Source organism: Musca domestica, unplaced genomic scaffold, assembly GCF_030504385.1.
Source record: "Musca domestica strain aabys unplaced genomic scaffold, Musca_domestica.polishedcontigs.V.1.1 13, whole genome shotgun sequence".
NCBI lineage: Eukaryota > Metazoa > Arthropoda > Insecta > Diptera > Muscidae > Musca > Musca domestica.
The window spans coordinates 17,848,788-17,866,168 of NW_026712172.1; the positions used below are offsets into that span (position 1 = coordinate 17,848,788).

The 17,381-nt window shown below is 26.2% G+C and overlaps 1 protein-coding gene across 1 annotated transcript in view; it reads left to right on the plus strand.

The window, feature by feature from the left end:
* The first annotated feature begins 876 nt into the window (after window positions 1-876).
* Window positions 877-17,381, plus strand: part of LOC101901717 (uncharacterized protein DDB_G0290685) — a 204,643-nt gene continuing 188,138 nt past the window's right edge. Inside the window, exons 1-2 of the mRNA XM_059118709.1 lie at window positions 877-1,223; window positions 4,187-4,441. Coding sequence (XP_058974692.1) covers window positions 4,313-4,441 — 129 coding nt within the window. The 5' untranslated portion in view covers window positions 877-1,223; window positions 4,187-4,312. The remainder of the gene's footprint in view (window positions 1,224-4,186; window positions 4,442-17,381) is intronic.

Here is a 17,381-nt window from a genome sequence, read left to right on the forward strand (position 1 = left end):
ACTTCCTTTACAGTCCAATACTCTCTTTATTCTCCTTCGAAAACAAAACAAACAAAAAATAACCCACCATCAATTGATTCCCTAACTCTTTATTTCTCCCTTTGTAAGGCATTCATTTATTTAACAAACAGAGATCTCTTCCCCATACATGCACGCACTCACACACGATGAGAACGAGAGTGAGTTACAAGAAAATGTAAACAAAGTGCTCTTGAGTAACAGTGGGGCAACCCACCTCCACCCACCCACACAACGACAGCACTTGCATAGGCAACACAGTCAGTCGACTTTCTTGAGATGCACAGCCATCTCTTACATTGTTGTGTTGTGGTGCTCTTTATGTTACAATATACTGTTGTTGTTGTTGTTGCTTTTAGATTTCTTCTTTCTATTGGAAGGCAAACATAACACAGTCGTCGTCGTCGTCGTCATCTTCGTCAGCGCATAGGTTCGTTAAAGTTATCGTTTGATTCGTTTGTGTTGTGCGTGTGTGTGTGTGTCCGTGCGAGTGCCTGTGTGCTTTAACTTGATAACATCCCAAAAAACTGTTGTTGGCCGCTTGCTTTTGATTGTTTTTGTGGTGTGGTGTTAAAATATGCTGTTGAATTGAGTTTTTTCATTTAACTTGAGATTTGCAGGCAGCAAATCAGTCTTGTGGCGACCGTTGCCGAGAAACACTTATTCGTGGTGGGTTGGAAGCGGTATTCTGGAAAGGAATATTAATTGAAATTTTAAATAAATTAAAAAAAAGAACTTAATTAATTGTGTTCTAAAAATTAAAACTCTTTTTCTTTGTGACGAGAAAAAAAATAAGAGCAATTAAACTTTGATTTACTTTATTAGTTTTGTTGTTGGGGTTTTAAGCCTGAATTGGAAAAGAACATTGTCGTCTCCTGTTGAGAGTTCTAATTTATGCTGCTCTCTGCAGCTTTCTTCGTTAGACTTGACAACACGAACATCATAGCACCACGAACGGTCTCGTGCCTGTGTGTGTGTGTGCGACAGTGTGCTCGTATGTTAAATATCGTCACCGTTTAACAGAAATTATCTCTTACCGCGAACATCCATTGTGTGAGTGCATGTGCTTTGAGGGCCAGACAGGAATCTCAACATATCATTCAGTTGCGCGCCGTCGTACGTTGCGGACGCACGTATCCGTTAGTTGACTATAGCGCGTTCTTATTGTTTTCTAACCAAAGGATTTACAATTAATTTTTGGAAAGGTTTTGGAAATTTTAAAATTATACAAATTTTAAACCAAGCCAAAGGATTGAATTGAAACTAAGAATGAATTGAAAACGGAAATACGCTTCCAAAAAAGGATTTTATTTTACTGAATAAAAAAAATTATTTTAAAACAATAACGGAAAACAGTGATAATATTTATGTGATTCTGTCTAAACGGAAATTGTGGCCCCAATAAAAAAATGAAATGAAAACGGAAAACTAACAATGAGAATATTTTTTTTTTTTTAACAAGAAGTGGAAATGAAATGAGATGGATTATGAAATAATAAATAATGAAATAAAATATAAAATAAAGGAAAATTAAAAATAAAATATATTTTTAAGCAAAAAAAATAAATAAATAAATAAATATTTATTTATTATATCTATGAAATAAATTAAAACTAAATTATATTGAAAATTTTTTTTTTTAGATTTCACATAAATGTTTGAGAAAAAAAATAAATACTTAACTTACCAAATTATAACTTACAAAATATTTTTCAAACACTAAACGTTCTCAGGCAAACTTAATATTTATAAAATTAAAATAATTTTGAAGTGTGTTAAATTTGAACATATGGTGAAAATTTTCAATATTTAAAAATATGATTAACTTCTTTTTATTTTGAATGATTTTAAAATTTGAGAATATTTTTTTGTTATAATTTTATATTGGATTTTTAAATGAAATAATTTCTGTTTTTAGGATTTAAAAAATATATATATTTTTTCCAAAAATTTTGAATTATTTAAAAATTTTCTCCTTTACTTTAATAATTTAAATAAATATTTTTCTTCGAAATTTCTTGAGAATTTGCTCAAGGTCTCATTAAAAAAGTTCAGCAATAACAGCAAGGAATTAAATATCATTTCTTTAGGGTTGCCTCTGCTGATTTGGATTTTTTGTAAATTTTCATTTTTTTTCTTTAAAACTTATTTTATTTTTTTCTTTTTGTTGGAAAAAATAGACATTTATAAAAATTTTCTGATCTTTCGTTTTTCAATAATAATAAATGGATAAAATTTTGAATAAAAATATTTTTTAAAAAAACGTTTTTTTTACATTTTTTGTAAATTTTGAAAAACTCCAAAATTTTAAAACCAAGCCTTTTGTTTCTCTTTTTTGGGAAAAATTGCATAAACTGTAATTTTTAAAAATATATATATTTTTAAATTTTGAATATTTGTTGAAAAAAAATCCAAAAAAATTAACTTTTTCTTTTAAATTTTTCCAAATTTCAAAAAAATATTTCAATATGTTTGCAGATGTGTTAAAACGAAGCCAATATCCATATATTTAAAAAAATCAAAAATTTCAAATACAAATTTTTTCCTAAAAAATTTTGAAAATTTTTTGCGGATGTGTTTAACTAAAAACTAATATTTGTATTTTTTCAAAAAAAAAAAAAAAAAAAAAAAAACAAATTTTTAAAAAATTATTTTGTTTCCTTTATATTTTTTGTGAAGTATTCAACTTTTTGCGATTAGTTTTATTCAAAACTGATTAAAAACTACTTTCAAAAAATGATCAATATTTTGAACAATTCAAAATTTTGAAAAATAAAACAATATTTAATTTTTTTTTTGAAAATTTTTTTAAAATTATTATTTTTTTCAAAATTTTGAAAAGAAAAATCAAATTATCTCTATAATAAGTTTTGTATTTTATTACACAACAACTATAAATATTTTTGTTGAAAAAAATTAAAGATATTTTCAAAAAAAATTTCAAAATTTTGAGAAAAATAATATTTTTTCTTTAAAAAATATTCAAAATCATAGAAAAAAAGAATTTTAATTTTTTTCGGACATGTTTAATCAAAGAAGAAAAATATTTATAATTTATTTTTAATTAAAATTTGAAATAAATATTTTAAAATTTGGAAAAAAAAAATTAAAATTTTGTTGAAAAACATTTAGAATTTATTTAAAAATTTTGATTGTTTTTAAATAAAATATGTAAAAATTTCAAAAAATATATATTTTTTTATATTTTTGAAATTGAAAAAAACATTGAAAAAATATCTTTTTAAAAAACAAACATTTTTTTTTCAAAAAACTGTTCAGGTTTTCTATATTTTTTCTTCAAAATTAAATTTTTAAAATACTTAATTTTTTTTCAAGCTCATAACATATATTTTTAGTACATTTTTTTAATTAAAAAAATAGTGAAAAAAATATTTAAAAAAACACACATTTTTTTCAAAAACTGTTCAAAACATGTATATTAACAAAAATAAGTAAAAATTTAAAGTAAAATATTTATAAAAAAAAATATCTTTTTCAAAACCACACATTTAAAAAAAACTGTTCAGGCTTTTTCAAAAACTTTTCAAAAAATTTATTTTAAGGAAGTATGTAAAAATTTAAAAAAAAAAATTTTATATATATTTTTCTTAATTAAAAAAATATTGAAAAAATATTTTTTTCAAAAACATACATTTTTCCAAAAATGTTCTGGTTTTCTGAAAATTTAATATTTTTTCAATATTGAATTTTTAAAAAAAATGTTTTTTTTTTCAAACTCAAAATCCATCTCGTCTTGATTTCCTCCCTTCGGCCATGAAAAAGAATTGGAAACCCTTTTCATTTCCTTTCATTTTATTTTTTTTTGTAATTTTGAACTGAAACTTGCGCTATTTCCCAACAACTCTGAACGGAACGTGGCATCAAATTCAATTTGCTGACTCTAGACAGAAATTACAAAAATAAAAAAAATAATTTACAATATAACTCTTGAGTGAAGTGCCTCATAAATATGTTGTAGAATACGAATAAAAAACAACACCAACAACAATAATGACAAAGATTCTAAAGTGAACCCCACAAAAAAAATATATAAAAATTACAAAAAAATAAATAAATAAAAAAAAATAAAAAAATAATAATATTTGATTTGTTTTCCAATAATAATAAAAATATAAATAAAAATATTTCTCTCTTCTATTAATTACAGTGTTTTGAATTGGATATTGAAAATTGAAAGATTACAAAACAATCGAAAAAAAAATTTAATCAGTAAAAAAAAATTGTTCCGGGTTTTTCACTTTTGAGTTCCTGTCTTTTTTAAGTTTATTTGACTATGGGTGCGATGTCGGTTCGTACACCCATAGCCAATCAACAATCAGCGAAAAGCCTTTGGAATATGTCACTGTTGTGGAAGCTATTCACAATTTTGGTCATCCTACAAGCTTGCGGAATAAATGCTAAGGTAAGTGAGGTTATGCCTTTTTTGTTTTCGAGCAGCGTCAAAGGTGTTTGAGTCATTTGGCGTAATTGATGTTAAGGTTTATGGGTTAAGAGTTAGTCATTTCAGAATGAAATGAATGAAAATTCAAAGTTAAAAGTCTGAAATGTTTGGAAATTATATTAGGGTGGCTGAGATATTTTTCAGTGAATCTCGAAAAATTAAATTAAAATAAAAAATTAAAAAAAACAGTTTTAGGGTTTCTTTTGGCCAAGAATGTGAGAAAGGATTTTTTTTTTTTTTTTGAATTTCTAAAATATTTTTCAAGAATCCGAAATTTCCTCCATTAAAAAAAATAAAAAAAAAAATATCCAATTGCGGACCAAAAAAAAAAAAAAATGGAATTAAAATAAAAATTCGAAAGAATAGTTTTAGGGTTTCTTCTAGACCAAGAATGTGAGAGAGGATGTTTTTTTTTAATTCCTAAAATATTTTTCAAAAATTCCCAAACTTCCCCACTTTCCATAAAAAAAAACCAATTGCTCTCCAAAAATTTGGATCACCAAAAAAAAAAAAAAAAAAATGGAATCCAATAAAAAAATGAAAAAAAAAACATTTTTAAAATCTGAAAAATATGTGTAGCCTTTCTTTGTTACGTCACTGTGTTGCCATTTGGTCCGACAACAATGTTTAACAAAATCATTGATTTTTTCTTTCTATATATACATCTGTTGTAGTTATTGTTGTTGTTGTTGTACTCTATATTTATTCTATTCATTCACATAGATACTAAAGCCATGTTTACATTGTTTATTTATTAATTAAATAAATAGAAAATAGTGTCAATGATAATAATATTATGAACCACATGTACAAATGTGCAAAAACGATGATTACAGAAAGAAATAGATTCAAACATATATAATAATTATTACATATTAATATATTTATATATATAAATAAATAATATTTATATAGAGAGTTCTTTTCTGGCTATATTTCGAATAGGCTCCAAATCTCCCTTAAAACTTCATGTTAGAAGTATGAGGTAAAAGAAACAAATATTCCCTATAAAATTTCACTATGGGTCCCAGAATACACTGAAGTTCAAATCTTAACAGAACTATGGGAAAATAAACGAGAAACTTTAAGAATTAAAAAAATTGAGAAAAATTTTTTTTGGTTGATTTTGAATTTGAGCCCAAATCTCCTACAAATCTTTGATTTAGATACTTGATGTTGAAAAGAAAAAAAATCTTTATCAAATTCTACTATAGGTCTCCGACCACAATAAAGTTCAAATCTTAAGAGAACTATGAGAAAATAAACAAAAAAATCTTTAAGAATTAAAAAAATGAAAAAAAAAAGGTTTTTTAAGTTCGAGCCCAAATCTCCTACAAATCTTTGATTTAGAAACTTGATGTTGAAAAGAAAAAAAATCTTCATCAAATTCTACTGTAGGTCTCCGACTACAGTAAAGTTCAAATCTCAACAAAACTATGGGAAAATAAACGTAAAACTTTAAGAATTAAAAAATTGAGAATTATAGGTTTTTTTTGGCTAATTTTGAATTCGAGCTCAAATCTCCTACAACTCTTTGATTTAGAAACTTGAAGTTAAAGAGGAAAATCTTAACAGAACTATGGGAAAATAAACTAAAAACTTTAATAATTAAAAAAAATATTGAGAAAAAAACATTGGCTATATTTTAAATAGGCTCCAAATCTCCCTTAAACTTTATGCTAGAAGCATGAAGTAAAAGAAACAAATATACCCTATAAAATTTCACTATAGGTCTCCGAATACAATATAGTTCAAATCTTAACAAAACTATGGGAAAATAAACAAAAAACTTTAAGAATTAAAAAAATTGAGAAAAAATTTTTTTTTGGCTGATTTTGAATTCGAGCCCAAATCTCCTGCAATTCTTTGATTTAGAAACATGATGTTAAAGAGAGAAAAATTCTTCAATAAATTCTACTATAGGTCCCCGACTACACCAAAGTTCAAATCTTAACAGAACTATGGGAAAATAAACGAAAAACTTCAAAAATTAAAAAAAAGAGAAAATTTTTATTTTGGCGGATTTTGAATTCGAGCCCTCATCTCCACAATTCATTGATTTAGAAACTTGATGTTAAGAGAAGAAATATTCTCCATCAAATTCTACTATAGGTCCCCGACTACAGTGAAGGCAAAAACTACCCCTATAGGCTAGGAAAAATTCAAATAAAAAAATTAATTTCTTTTTTTGGCTATTTTTCAATTTTAGCCAAAAACTTATGCCAGAGAAAAAAATATTCCCCATAGAATTTCATTATCGAGTTCTGAGTACACTCAAGTTCAAAACTATACAGAAGTAGGCAAAAAAGATCCCAAAAAAATAATAAGAGAAAAAATATGAAAAATTAAGGCTTACATTTGGCCTATTTTGATTTTCGAGTCAGAATCTCCCAGAAAACTGCGATTTAGAGATAGGATGTGAAAGAGAAACATTTTCTTCATCAAATTCTACTGTCGGCTACTGGCTACACTGAAGTCCAAAACTTTACCAAGCTGCGAGAAAATCTTAAATAAAAATAAAATAAAATATGGGAAAAATATGGGATTTTCTGGGTTATTTTGATTTCGAGCTAAAATCTCCCTGAAAACTTTGAGTTAGCAAAATTTGTCTGGAGAAAAAAATATTCCCCACAAAATTTTGCTACAGTGAACTGAATACACTGAAGTTCAAAACTTTACAGACCTACAAGAAAATCTCAAATGAAAAAAAAAAAAAATAAAAACAAATTAAAAATATGGAATTTCCTGGGTTATTTTGATTTTGAGCCTAAAGCTCCCTGAAAGCTTTGAGTTAGCAAAATTTGACTAATAATATTCCCCACAAAATTTTACAAGAGGTCACTGAATACACTGAAGTTAAAAATTGTACAAAACAATAAGAAAATCTCAAATGATTAAAAAATAACAAAATTATGCAGAAATAAAAAAGGATATTTTTTTGGGTTATTTTGATTTGGAGCCGGAATCTCCCTGAAAACTTTGAGTTAGCAGAACTTGAATAGAGAAAATAATATTCCCCACAAAATTTTACTACAGGTCACTGAATACACTGAAGTTCAAAACTTTACCGAACTACGAGAAAATCCCAACTTAAAAAATATTAAAAAAAATTGAAAAAATATGGCATTTTCTGGGTTATTTTGATTTCGAGCCAAAATCTCGCTAAAAGCTTAAAGTTAGCAGAATTTGATTCGAGAGAAAAATATTTCTCATAAAATTTTACTACAGGTCACAGAATACACTGAAGTTCACAACTTTACCGAACTACGAAAAAACATCAAATATTTAAAAAATAAAAAAATATGCAGAGCATTTTTTGTTTTATTTTCTCAAAAATCTCCCTTAAATCTTCAAGCTAGCAGAATTTGACGGGAGAGAAAAATATTCCTCAAAAAATTTTACTGTAGGTCACTGAATACATGGAATTTCGAAACCGTTCAGAACAAAATAAAAATCTCAAATGAAAAAAAAAAAATAAAAAAAAATGAAAAATATGGCAATTTATGGGTTATTTTGATTTCAAGCCCAAATCTCCCGGGAAACTTTAAGTTAGCAGAATTTGACTAGAGAAAAAAATATTCCGCACAAAATTTTGCTGTAGGTCACTGAATACACTGAAATTCAAAACTTTACCGAACTACGAGGAAATCTCAAATAATTAAAAAAATTATGCAATTAATAGGGCAATTTTTGGGTTATTTTGATTTCGAGTCAAAATCTCCCGGAAAACGTTGAGTTAGTAGAATTTGACTAGAGAAAAGAATATTCCTCGTAAAATTCTACTAAAGTTTTATGAATATACTAATGGTCACAGCTTTTCAGAACTGTGAGAAAATAACCAACAAAAAATGAAAAGAAAACATTGGAAAAAATTGCGTTTTTTCGTCAATTTTTGATTTTGAGCCGATATTTCTAAGAATTATCTATTTTGGGCAGATGGTGTCAAAGAAAAAAATATTTTCCATAAAATTTTACTAAAGTTTCCCGAATACACTGAAGTTCAAATTTCAATACAAATATGAGAAAATCTAAAATAAAATAAATGAAAATAAATTAAAAATTTATGATTTTCTTGGGTATTTTTGATTCGGACCCATAAACGGCCGGAAATTCTAATGTTACGATAATTATATAAAAGAGAAAAATATTTGCATATAATTCTACGGTAGATCCCTGAAAACACTATTGGTCAAAAATTTTCAGAACTACGAGAAAATAACCAACAAAAATATATGGAAAAATTTATAAAGAAATAAAAGATGTCTTGGCTACTTTTGATTTGGCCTCAAAATCTTCCTCATGGCTTTATTTTATGAAGTTGATGTCAAAGAAAATAATATTCTCCATCGAATTTTAGTATAAGTCCCTGAACACATAAAAGCTGAAAATTGCTCGGAACAAAAGGAAATTTAGCAAAACATAAAAAATATATTTTTCTTACATTTTTTGAATTTATTTCCTGGCTATTTCAGAATCGAACCCAAAAGCCTCTGGAAGCCAATTTTTTGGCAGAGTCTTTGAGAGAAGAAAATAATTCCATTATGAGTCTTGGAAAAAAATAAATCTCTAAATTATTTTTTTTTTTAATATTTGTGTTAGTTTTAAAACTTAAAAAAGAAACAACAATTCTTCTGACTTTTCCCTGGAGCCAATGACAATTTTTCTACTCTTAACCCTCCGGTTCCTATTATTCTTGATTTTTGCTTAGCTTTTTCAAAAACATGCTGACGTTCAAACATATTATGTGTATGTCGGTCACACTCTTGATAACATTCTTATCTACAATGACACCGGCATTCAGACATGTGAATGGGGCGAATTATATAAATATTTTGTTTTTTTTTTCAATTATTATTTTTCGCCCCAGAATGATGGGCAAAACGAAAAATTTTGAAAGCCATGATGAGACATTTATAATCAGAAATTATTCTTGGAATAATAAGAATTCAAAATCTTTATTTTTATTATTTCCTCAGCCCTCTGATAACCCCGCCACATTATGTGCCCAAGTATCAGGGTCAGGGGGTTTTTGGTATTAAAATTATTTCTATGAAAATTTTTGTTTTAAAACAAAAAATTAGTTCCTGTTTTTTTTTTGAAAATATATTTAATTAGATGTTTTATTTCCCCCTTCTCTGTCCCCCAGCGAAATGGAGGTCAAATGGTTAAGGCCATTTTTAGAATTTTATTTCCATTTTTTTTTGGTAGTCTGTCCATTTGAAGGTATTCAATTCCGATTTGGGGGAAAAAAATGTTTGGTCACAGATAACTTTTTTGTTTTTTGTTGTTATTTGTAATCAATTGATTTTAATACTTTTTTTGGGTAACTTTCAGTTATTAATGATTTTGGGGGGAATTAATAAAAAAATATTACAAAATAATTTTTATGGTTTACAGATAAGAGTTTTGTGGCTTGGAGTGGGGGCCCTGGCATTTTTGGGTTAGGGTGTCAACCAGGAATGCAGCGAAAAACAACCACAAACAACAACAAACATTTTCAATTACAAATAAATGCATAAATACACTCTTAGGTGATATTTAAAAAAATAATTACGAAAAAGGGGATCCAAAAATTTTTTTTTAAAAAAAAAAGAAAAAAAGCAATTGGAAAACCTTTGAAAAATATTTTTTTATTTTAAATAACATTTTATGAGGGCATATGAAACATATTTTTTAAATAAACCGCATTTGGCTGCAAAAACAAGGAAATAAAATTAACAAAAAAAAAAAAAAAATAATGAATATAATAAAAAAAAAATAAATTAAAAAATAAAAAAAAATAAATAAAATAACAATAACCCCTTTTTCTGCCATTTCTACAACTTCCCTCAAAATATCCCCTAAAACGGTGATTTAGGCAAATCACACCAAAGAAACAAATGTTCGCCATAAAATTTTACCATGGATCTCTGAGAACACCAAAGGTCAAAACTAAACCGAACTATGAAAAAATAGTCACGAAGAAAAGGTTTAATAATAAATTAGTGAAAAAAAAAATATTTTGACTTTGCTTGTTTTCAAGCCAAAATCTCCATGAATGCTTGACCTTAGAAAGTCGATCCCAAAGAGAAAAATATTCTCTGTCGAATTTTACCATAGGTCCCCAACTACACTCAGGGGCAAAATTTCAGAATTATTATTGGAAAATTAAAAACAAAAACGCATTTTTTTAATTTGTTTAAAAATTTAAAATCACTTTTGTGGGGGAGGTACCAGAAGTAATGGACCGATATCTACCATCTTTACAGCAGAACTTGTGCTGGTAAAAATATTGAGATTTGTGAAGTTTAGAATGAACCCGATGCATACTTCGTATTTTATGAGCGTTTTTGGTTATGAAAAATTGTTAACCCTTTGTGGGGAAGGTACCAGAAGGGGTACAATGAGATCTACTATTTTCACACCAGATTTGGTTTTGGTAAAAATATTGAGATGTGTGAAGTTCAGAATGAATCTGATGCATATTTCGGATTTTATGAGCGTTATTGGTTATAAAAAATTGTTAACCCTTTTTGGGGCGGTACCAGAAGGAATGGACCAATATCAACCATTTTCACACCAGATTTAGTGTTCGTAAAAATATTAAGATATGTGAAGTTTGGAATGAATCTGATGCATGTGTTGTCTATTATGGGCTCATTAGTTATTCAAAAGTTTTAACCCTTTGTGAGCCAGGTACCAGAAATAATGGACCGATATCTACCATTTTCATAAGAGATCTGATATTGGTGAAAATATTGAGATTTGTGAAGTTTAGAATGAACCCGATGCATACTTCGCTTTTTATGAACGTTTTAGTTATTCAGCATTTTTAACCCATTGGGGGGGAGGTACAAGAAGGGGAAGGCAGATATCTACCATTTTCACACCAGATTTGGTGTTGGTAGAAATATTGAGATGTGTGAAGTTTAGAATGAATCTAATGCATACTTCGTATTTTATGAGCATTTTACTTATTCAACATTTGTTAACCTTTTGTGAGGAAGGTACCAGAAGGGGTACATCACTATTTACCATTTTCACACCAGATCTGGTGTTGGTACAAATGTTGAGATGTGTGAGGTTAAGAATAAATCCGATGCTTACTTCACATTTTATGAGCGTTTATGGTTATGAAAATTTTTTAACCCTTTGTGGGGGAGGTACCAGAAGGGGTACAACGATATATACCATTTTTACACCAGATTTGGTGTTTGTAAAAATATTAACATGTGTGAAGTTCAGAATGAATCCTATGCATATTCTGGATTTTTGTACTTATTGAAGTGGGCCGATCTTGTCCATTTCCACGCCTGACTGACCACTGACAAAAATATTTGGATTTGCAAAGTTTGCACGAAATCGAAGGATCCTTTCTCTTTCTAAGAGGTAAATTAGTTTCTGTGAAAAAATTGATTCTTTGTGGGGGAGGTACCAGAAGGATACTTACTTCGAGTCGGATGGACGGAAAGAGTATTTATAAAATAATTTTAAAAATTCCAACATTCTAATAATAAAAAAACTACAAAATAATAAAAAAACTGAACTTACATGGTCTTAGAAAATTTTTTCACAAAAATTCCCATTCCGAAATAATTTTAAATATTTAAAAAATATATCCAGAATCTGCTTTTCTCCCCGGAAAATATTTTTAAAAAGTCCAGAATTAGTTTTTTTATTTAAAAAATCCAGGATATTTTTTGATGCTTCCTTTTTTAAATCCAGGATGTGTTTTTTGCTTTGAAAATTATTTAAAAAAAATAATTTGTGTCTAAAATATATAAAAAACTAGGATCTAGTATATAGTCCTTCTGATATATTTTCAAAAAATATCCAGGGTCTATTCTTGTCCTCGGAAAATATTTTTAAAAATTCCAGAAAATGTTTTTATTTCAAAAACATGTATTTAAAAATCCAGGATCTCTTTTTGATGACTTTTTTTAAATCCAGGAAATTATTTAAAAAAAAAAATAATTTATCCCTAAAACATTTTTCAAAAATCTGGGAATCTGTTGTAGTCCTTACAATATATTTTTAAAGAAAATCCATGCACCTTTATTGTCTTTAATTTTTTAAAAAAATATCCAGTATCTGTTTTTGTCCTCGGAAAATATTTTTAAAAAGTCCATGATATGTTTTCATTTAAGATGCCTATTTTTTAAATCCAGGGTGTGTTTTTGTCTTTGCAAATTATTTATAAAAATAATTTGTCCCTAAAAACATTTTTCAAAAATCCAGGATCTGTTATAGACCTTCCAATATATTCTCTAAAATAATCTGGCATCTGCTTTTGTCCTCGAAAAATATTTTTTAAAAATCTAGGATCTGTCGTAGTCCTTCCAGTATATTTTTAAAAAATCCACTCACTTCTATCGTCCTTAAAAATATTTTTTAAAAAACCTAGGATCTGTTATTGTCCTTCTGATATTTTTTCAAAAAAAAGATCTAGCATCTGTTTTTGTCCTCAGAACATATTTTTAAAAAATCCAGGATAAGTTTTCATTCTGAAAAATACATTTAAAAAACTCCAGGATCTCTTTTTGATGCTTAATTTGTTTTTTAATCAAGGACGAGCTTTTGTCTTAAAAATTATTAAAAAATAATTTGTCTCTAAAAAATATTTTTTAAAAAAACTAGGATCTGTTATAGTCCTTCTGATATATTTTTAAAAAATATCCTGGATCTGTTTTTGTCCTAGGAAAATATTTAAAAAAAAATCCACGATCTGTTGTAGTCCTTCCAATATATTTTTAAAGAAAATCCATGGACCTCTATTTTTCTTTAAAAAAAAAGTTAAAAAAAAAACAAGGATCTGTTATAGGCTTTCCGAAATATTTTCAAAAAATTTCCAGGATCTGTTTTTGTCCTAGGAAAATATTTTTAAAAAGACCAGGATATATTTCATTCAAAAAATAAATTTAAAAATTCCAGGATCTCTTTTTGATGCTTAATTTTTTAATCAAGGACGAGTTTTTGTCTATAAAAAATTAAAAAAAAAAATAATTTGTCCCTAAAAAAATATTTTTTTAAAAATCTAGGATCTGTTATAGTCCTTCTGATATATTTTCAAAAAATATCCAGGATTTGTTTTTGTCCTAGGAAAATATTTAAAAAAAATTCAGGATCTGTTGTAGTCCTTCCAATATATTTTTAAAAAATCCACACACCTCTATTGTCTTTAAAAATATTTTTTAAAAAACCTTGAATCTGTTGAAGTTCTTTTGATATATTTTCAAAAAATATCCAGGATCTATTCTAGTCCTCGGAAAATAATTTTAAAAAGTCCAGGATATGTTTTTATTCCAAAAAATATATTTGAAAAAAAAAATCCAGGATCTCTTCTTGATGCTTAATTTTTTTTAAATCCATGTCGAAAAAATCCTAGGAATTTTGAAAAAATTATTAAAACCAACAGATTTTGTGTTTTGAAAACTTTTTTTTTCATTTTGTACTATTTTTCCATTTATTTATTATTTTTTATTCTGTTTTCACTTCACTGTCTTGCTGGGCTGTCGTAACTTTTTTTATATTTTTTTATTGTTTTTTTTTTAATTTTTTTTTTTTTTTTTTTTTTTTTTTGAAAGTTCTACCCCTGATCCATCATTCCATTAACTCATAAAAAGTGTTTTCTTTTGGTATTCTCATTTCAAATATTAGCCAAGTTTTATTGTCAATATGGAACTATGTCTCAATGTGTGCGAGTGTGTTTGTATATTATGTATGTTTTCCTTGGGTCCATTTGTTTGTAATGTTTATTTTAGATTTTTTTCGTTTTTTTTTTCAGCTTTTGCAATTGTTTTGTAAATATTCATAGATAGCATTTTTATGTTTTATATCAAGACACTGGTGCTGGTTTTCAACAGAATTCTTTATTTTTTTCATACAATAACAACAACAAACAAACTAAGGTGTTCGTTCCATTTGCTTAGAATTTTCTTAATTTGAAAAATAAAAAATTTTATTATTTTTTTTTTTTATTTTCAAACCTGAATTTCCAAAATCTGCATAATTTTCAAAATTCATAGCAATTTGTAAATGTTTGTTTTTTTTTTAAGTTATTATTTCGGCAATATCTTATTTTCTTAACAAATTTCTATTTGCATTAATGCCAGCCCCCACACTCTCTCCCTCTCTCTCTCCCGCTTACTCTCTCTCATCCTACCTTTGGCTTCCTTTCGCTTTGGGGGTTCTATTTTGAATTTGCAACATTTTTGCACATTTCAGTTGTTGACATTGTGTTCTAAATACTCAGTTGCTGGTCTTGTTGTTGTTGCTGCTGTGCAAACAAATTATTTTTTGTTTATTTCTATTATTATAGATGGTGTTGAATTTTTTTCTAACAAAAAAAAAAAAAAAAAAAAAAAAAAAAAACAAATACAAACATGTGAGTTCTGGCATAATATGTTCTCTATTGGCAATATGATGCCTTTGAGAAGTCTAATAAAATTCAACAAAAAAAAAAATACCTTCAAAAGACGATAGCGGGGTCTAGTCAAAAAACGAAAAAAAATGTGCTGATCTAATGAAAAATAAACCAAACATAGCAAAAGGTTTCAAAGAATGAATGAGGAAGAAAAAATAATTTTAAAAAATGATGACAAATTTTGAAACTTTTTTCTTTTGGTAAAATATAAACATTTTCTTTTTTAGTTCAATTTCCAAAGAAAAATACGTTTGTAAAAACATTTTCAAGCATTTTTTAAAAATTCACGAAAATATTACAAATAAAGCCACGTGTCTTAAAAAAATATCTTAGTCATTGTAATCCCTGGAAAATATTTTTTAAAAAAAATCTACCATAAAAAATTAAAAAAAATCACTAGTCTTTGAAATCCTTTCAATACATTTTTCAAAATTCCAGTATCTATTATAATCCTCTCTTATATATATATCCTTAAAAATCCAGGAACTCCTTTTGATGCTTAATTTTTTTCAACCAAAATATATTTTTCTCTTAAAAAAATTATTTGAGAGAAACAATTTGTCATTAAAAAATATTTTTAAAAATTATATTTTTCGACATGGATTAAAAAAAAATCAAGCATCAAGAAGAGATCCAGGATTTTTTTAAACATATTATTTTTAGAATGAAAACATATCCTGGACTTTATAAAAATATTTTCCGAGGACAAAAACAGATCCTGGATATTTTTTGAAAATATATCAGAAGGACTATAACAGATTCTAGGTTTTTTTTTAAATATATTTTAGAGAAAAATTATTTTTTTAAATAATTTTTAAGGACAAAAACTTATCCTATATTATATAGATTTTAAAATCTAGGATATATATTTTTAAAACGATCCACGCAACTCTATTGTCCCTAAAATTATTTTTAAAAAACCTTCAATCTGTTGAAGTCCTTTTGATATATTTTCAAAAAATATCCAGGATCAGTTTTTGTCCTCGGAAAATATTTAATAAAAAATTAGGATCTGTTGTAGTCCTTTTAATATATTTTCAAAAAAAATTAACTCAACTATATTGTCCTTAAAAATTTTCCGCAAAAATAGGATAGGATAGAATAGGAAATATTTTTTTATTTTTTATTTTAATTTTTTTTAATCCAAAGCGTGTTTTTTCTATAAAAATTATTTTAAAAAATTATTTTTAAAATACCGTAGATCAGTTAGAGTCCTTCCAATATATTTTCAAGAAATATATATATAGAAATATAATTTCAAAAAATCCTGGACCGAAGTTTGTCCACGAAAATATTTGCTTTATTAAAAATATTTGCTTTATTTAAAAAAAAAACAGTATTTATTATTGTCTTTAAATTTTTTTAAAATAAATAATTTGGCTTAACAAATATTTTTAAAAAATATAGGAACTGTTATAGGCCTTCCGAAATATTTTCAAAAAATATCGGGGATATATTTTTGTCTTCGGGAAATATTTTCAAAAATTCCAGGATGTTTTCATTCTAAAAAAATATTTTTAAAAAATCAGGATCTCTTTTTGATGCTTAGTTTTTTTTTAAATCCAGGGTGTGTTTTTTCTTTAAAAATTATTTAAAAAAATTATTTGTTCCTAAAAATTATTTAAAAAAACCTTAGATCTGTTATAGTCCTTCCAATATATTTTCAAGAAATCCAGGATCTGTTTTTGTTCTCCGAAAATATTTTTAAAAAATCCAGGATGTGTTATAGTTCTTCCAATATATTTTTAAAAAATCCACTCAACTTTGTTGTCCTTAAAAATATTTAAATAAAAATCTAGGAAATGCAATATATTTTCAAAAAATCCTGAACCGAATTTTGTCCTCGGAAAATATTTTTAAAAATTCCAGAATTTTTTCGTTCTAAGAAAAATATTTTCAAAAAAATCCGCTTTTTGCCCTCGGAAAATATTTTTAAAAATTCCAGGATGTTTTCATTCTATAAAAATATATTTAAAAAATCAGGATCTCTTTTTGATGCTTTATTTTTTTTAAATCCAGGACTTATTTTTGTCTTTAAAATTATTTAAAATAAATAATTTGGCTTTAAAAAAATATTTTTAAAAATATAGGAACTATTATATTCCTTCTAATATATTTTCAAGAAATCCAGGATCTCTTTTTGTCCTCAAAAAATATTTTCCAAAAATCTCTGATGTGTTTTCATTCTAAAAAAATATTAATAATAATACCAGATCTCTTTTTGATGCTATTTTTTTTAAATCCAGGGTGTGTTTTCTTTAAAAATTATTTGTCCCTAAAAATTATTTTTAAAAAACCTTAGCTCTGTTATAGTCTTTCCAATATATTTTCAAGAAATCCAGGATATGTTTTTGTTCTCGGAAAATATTTCTAAAAAATCTTGGATCTGTTTCTTTTCTTGGAAAATATTTTTAGAAAATCCAGAATGTGGAATATCCTTAAAAATATTTAAAAAAAGTCTAGGATCTGTTACAGTTCGTACAATATTTTTTCAAAAAA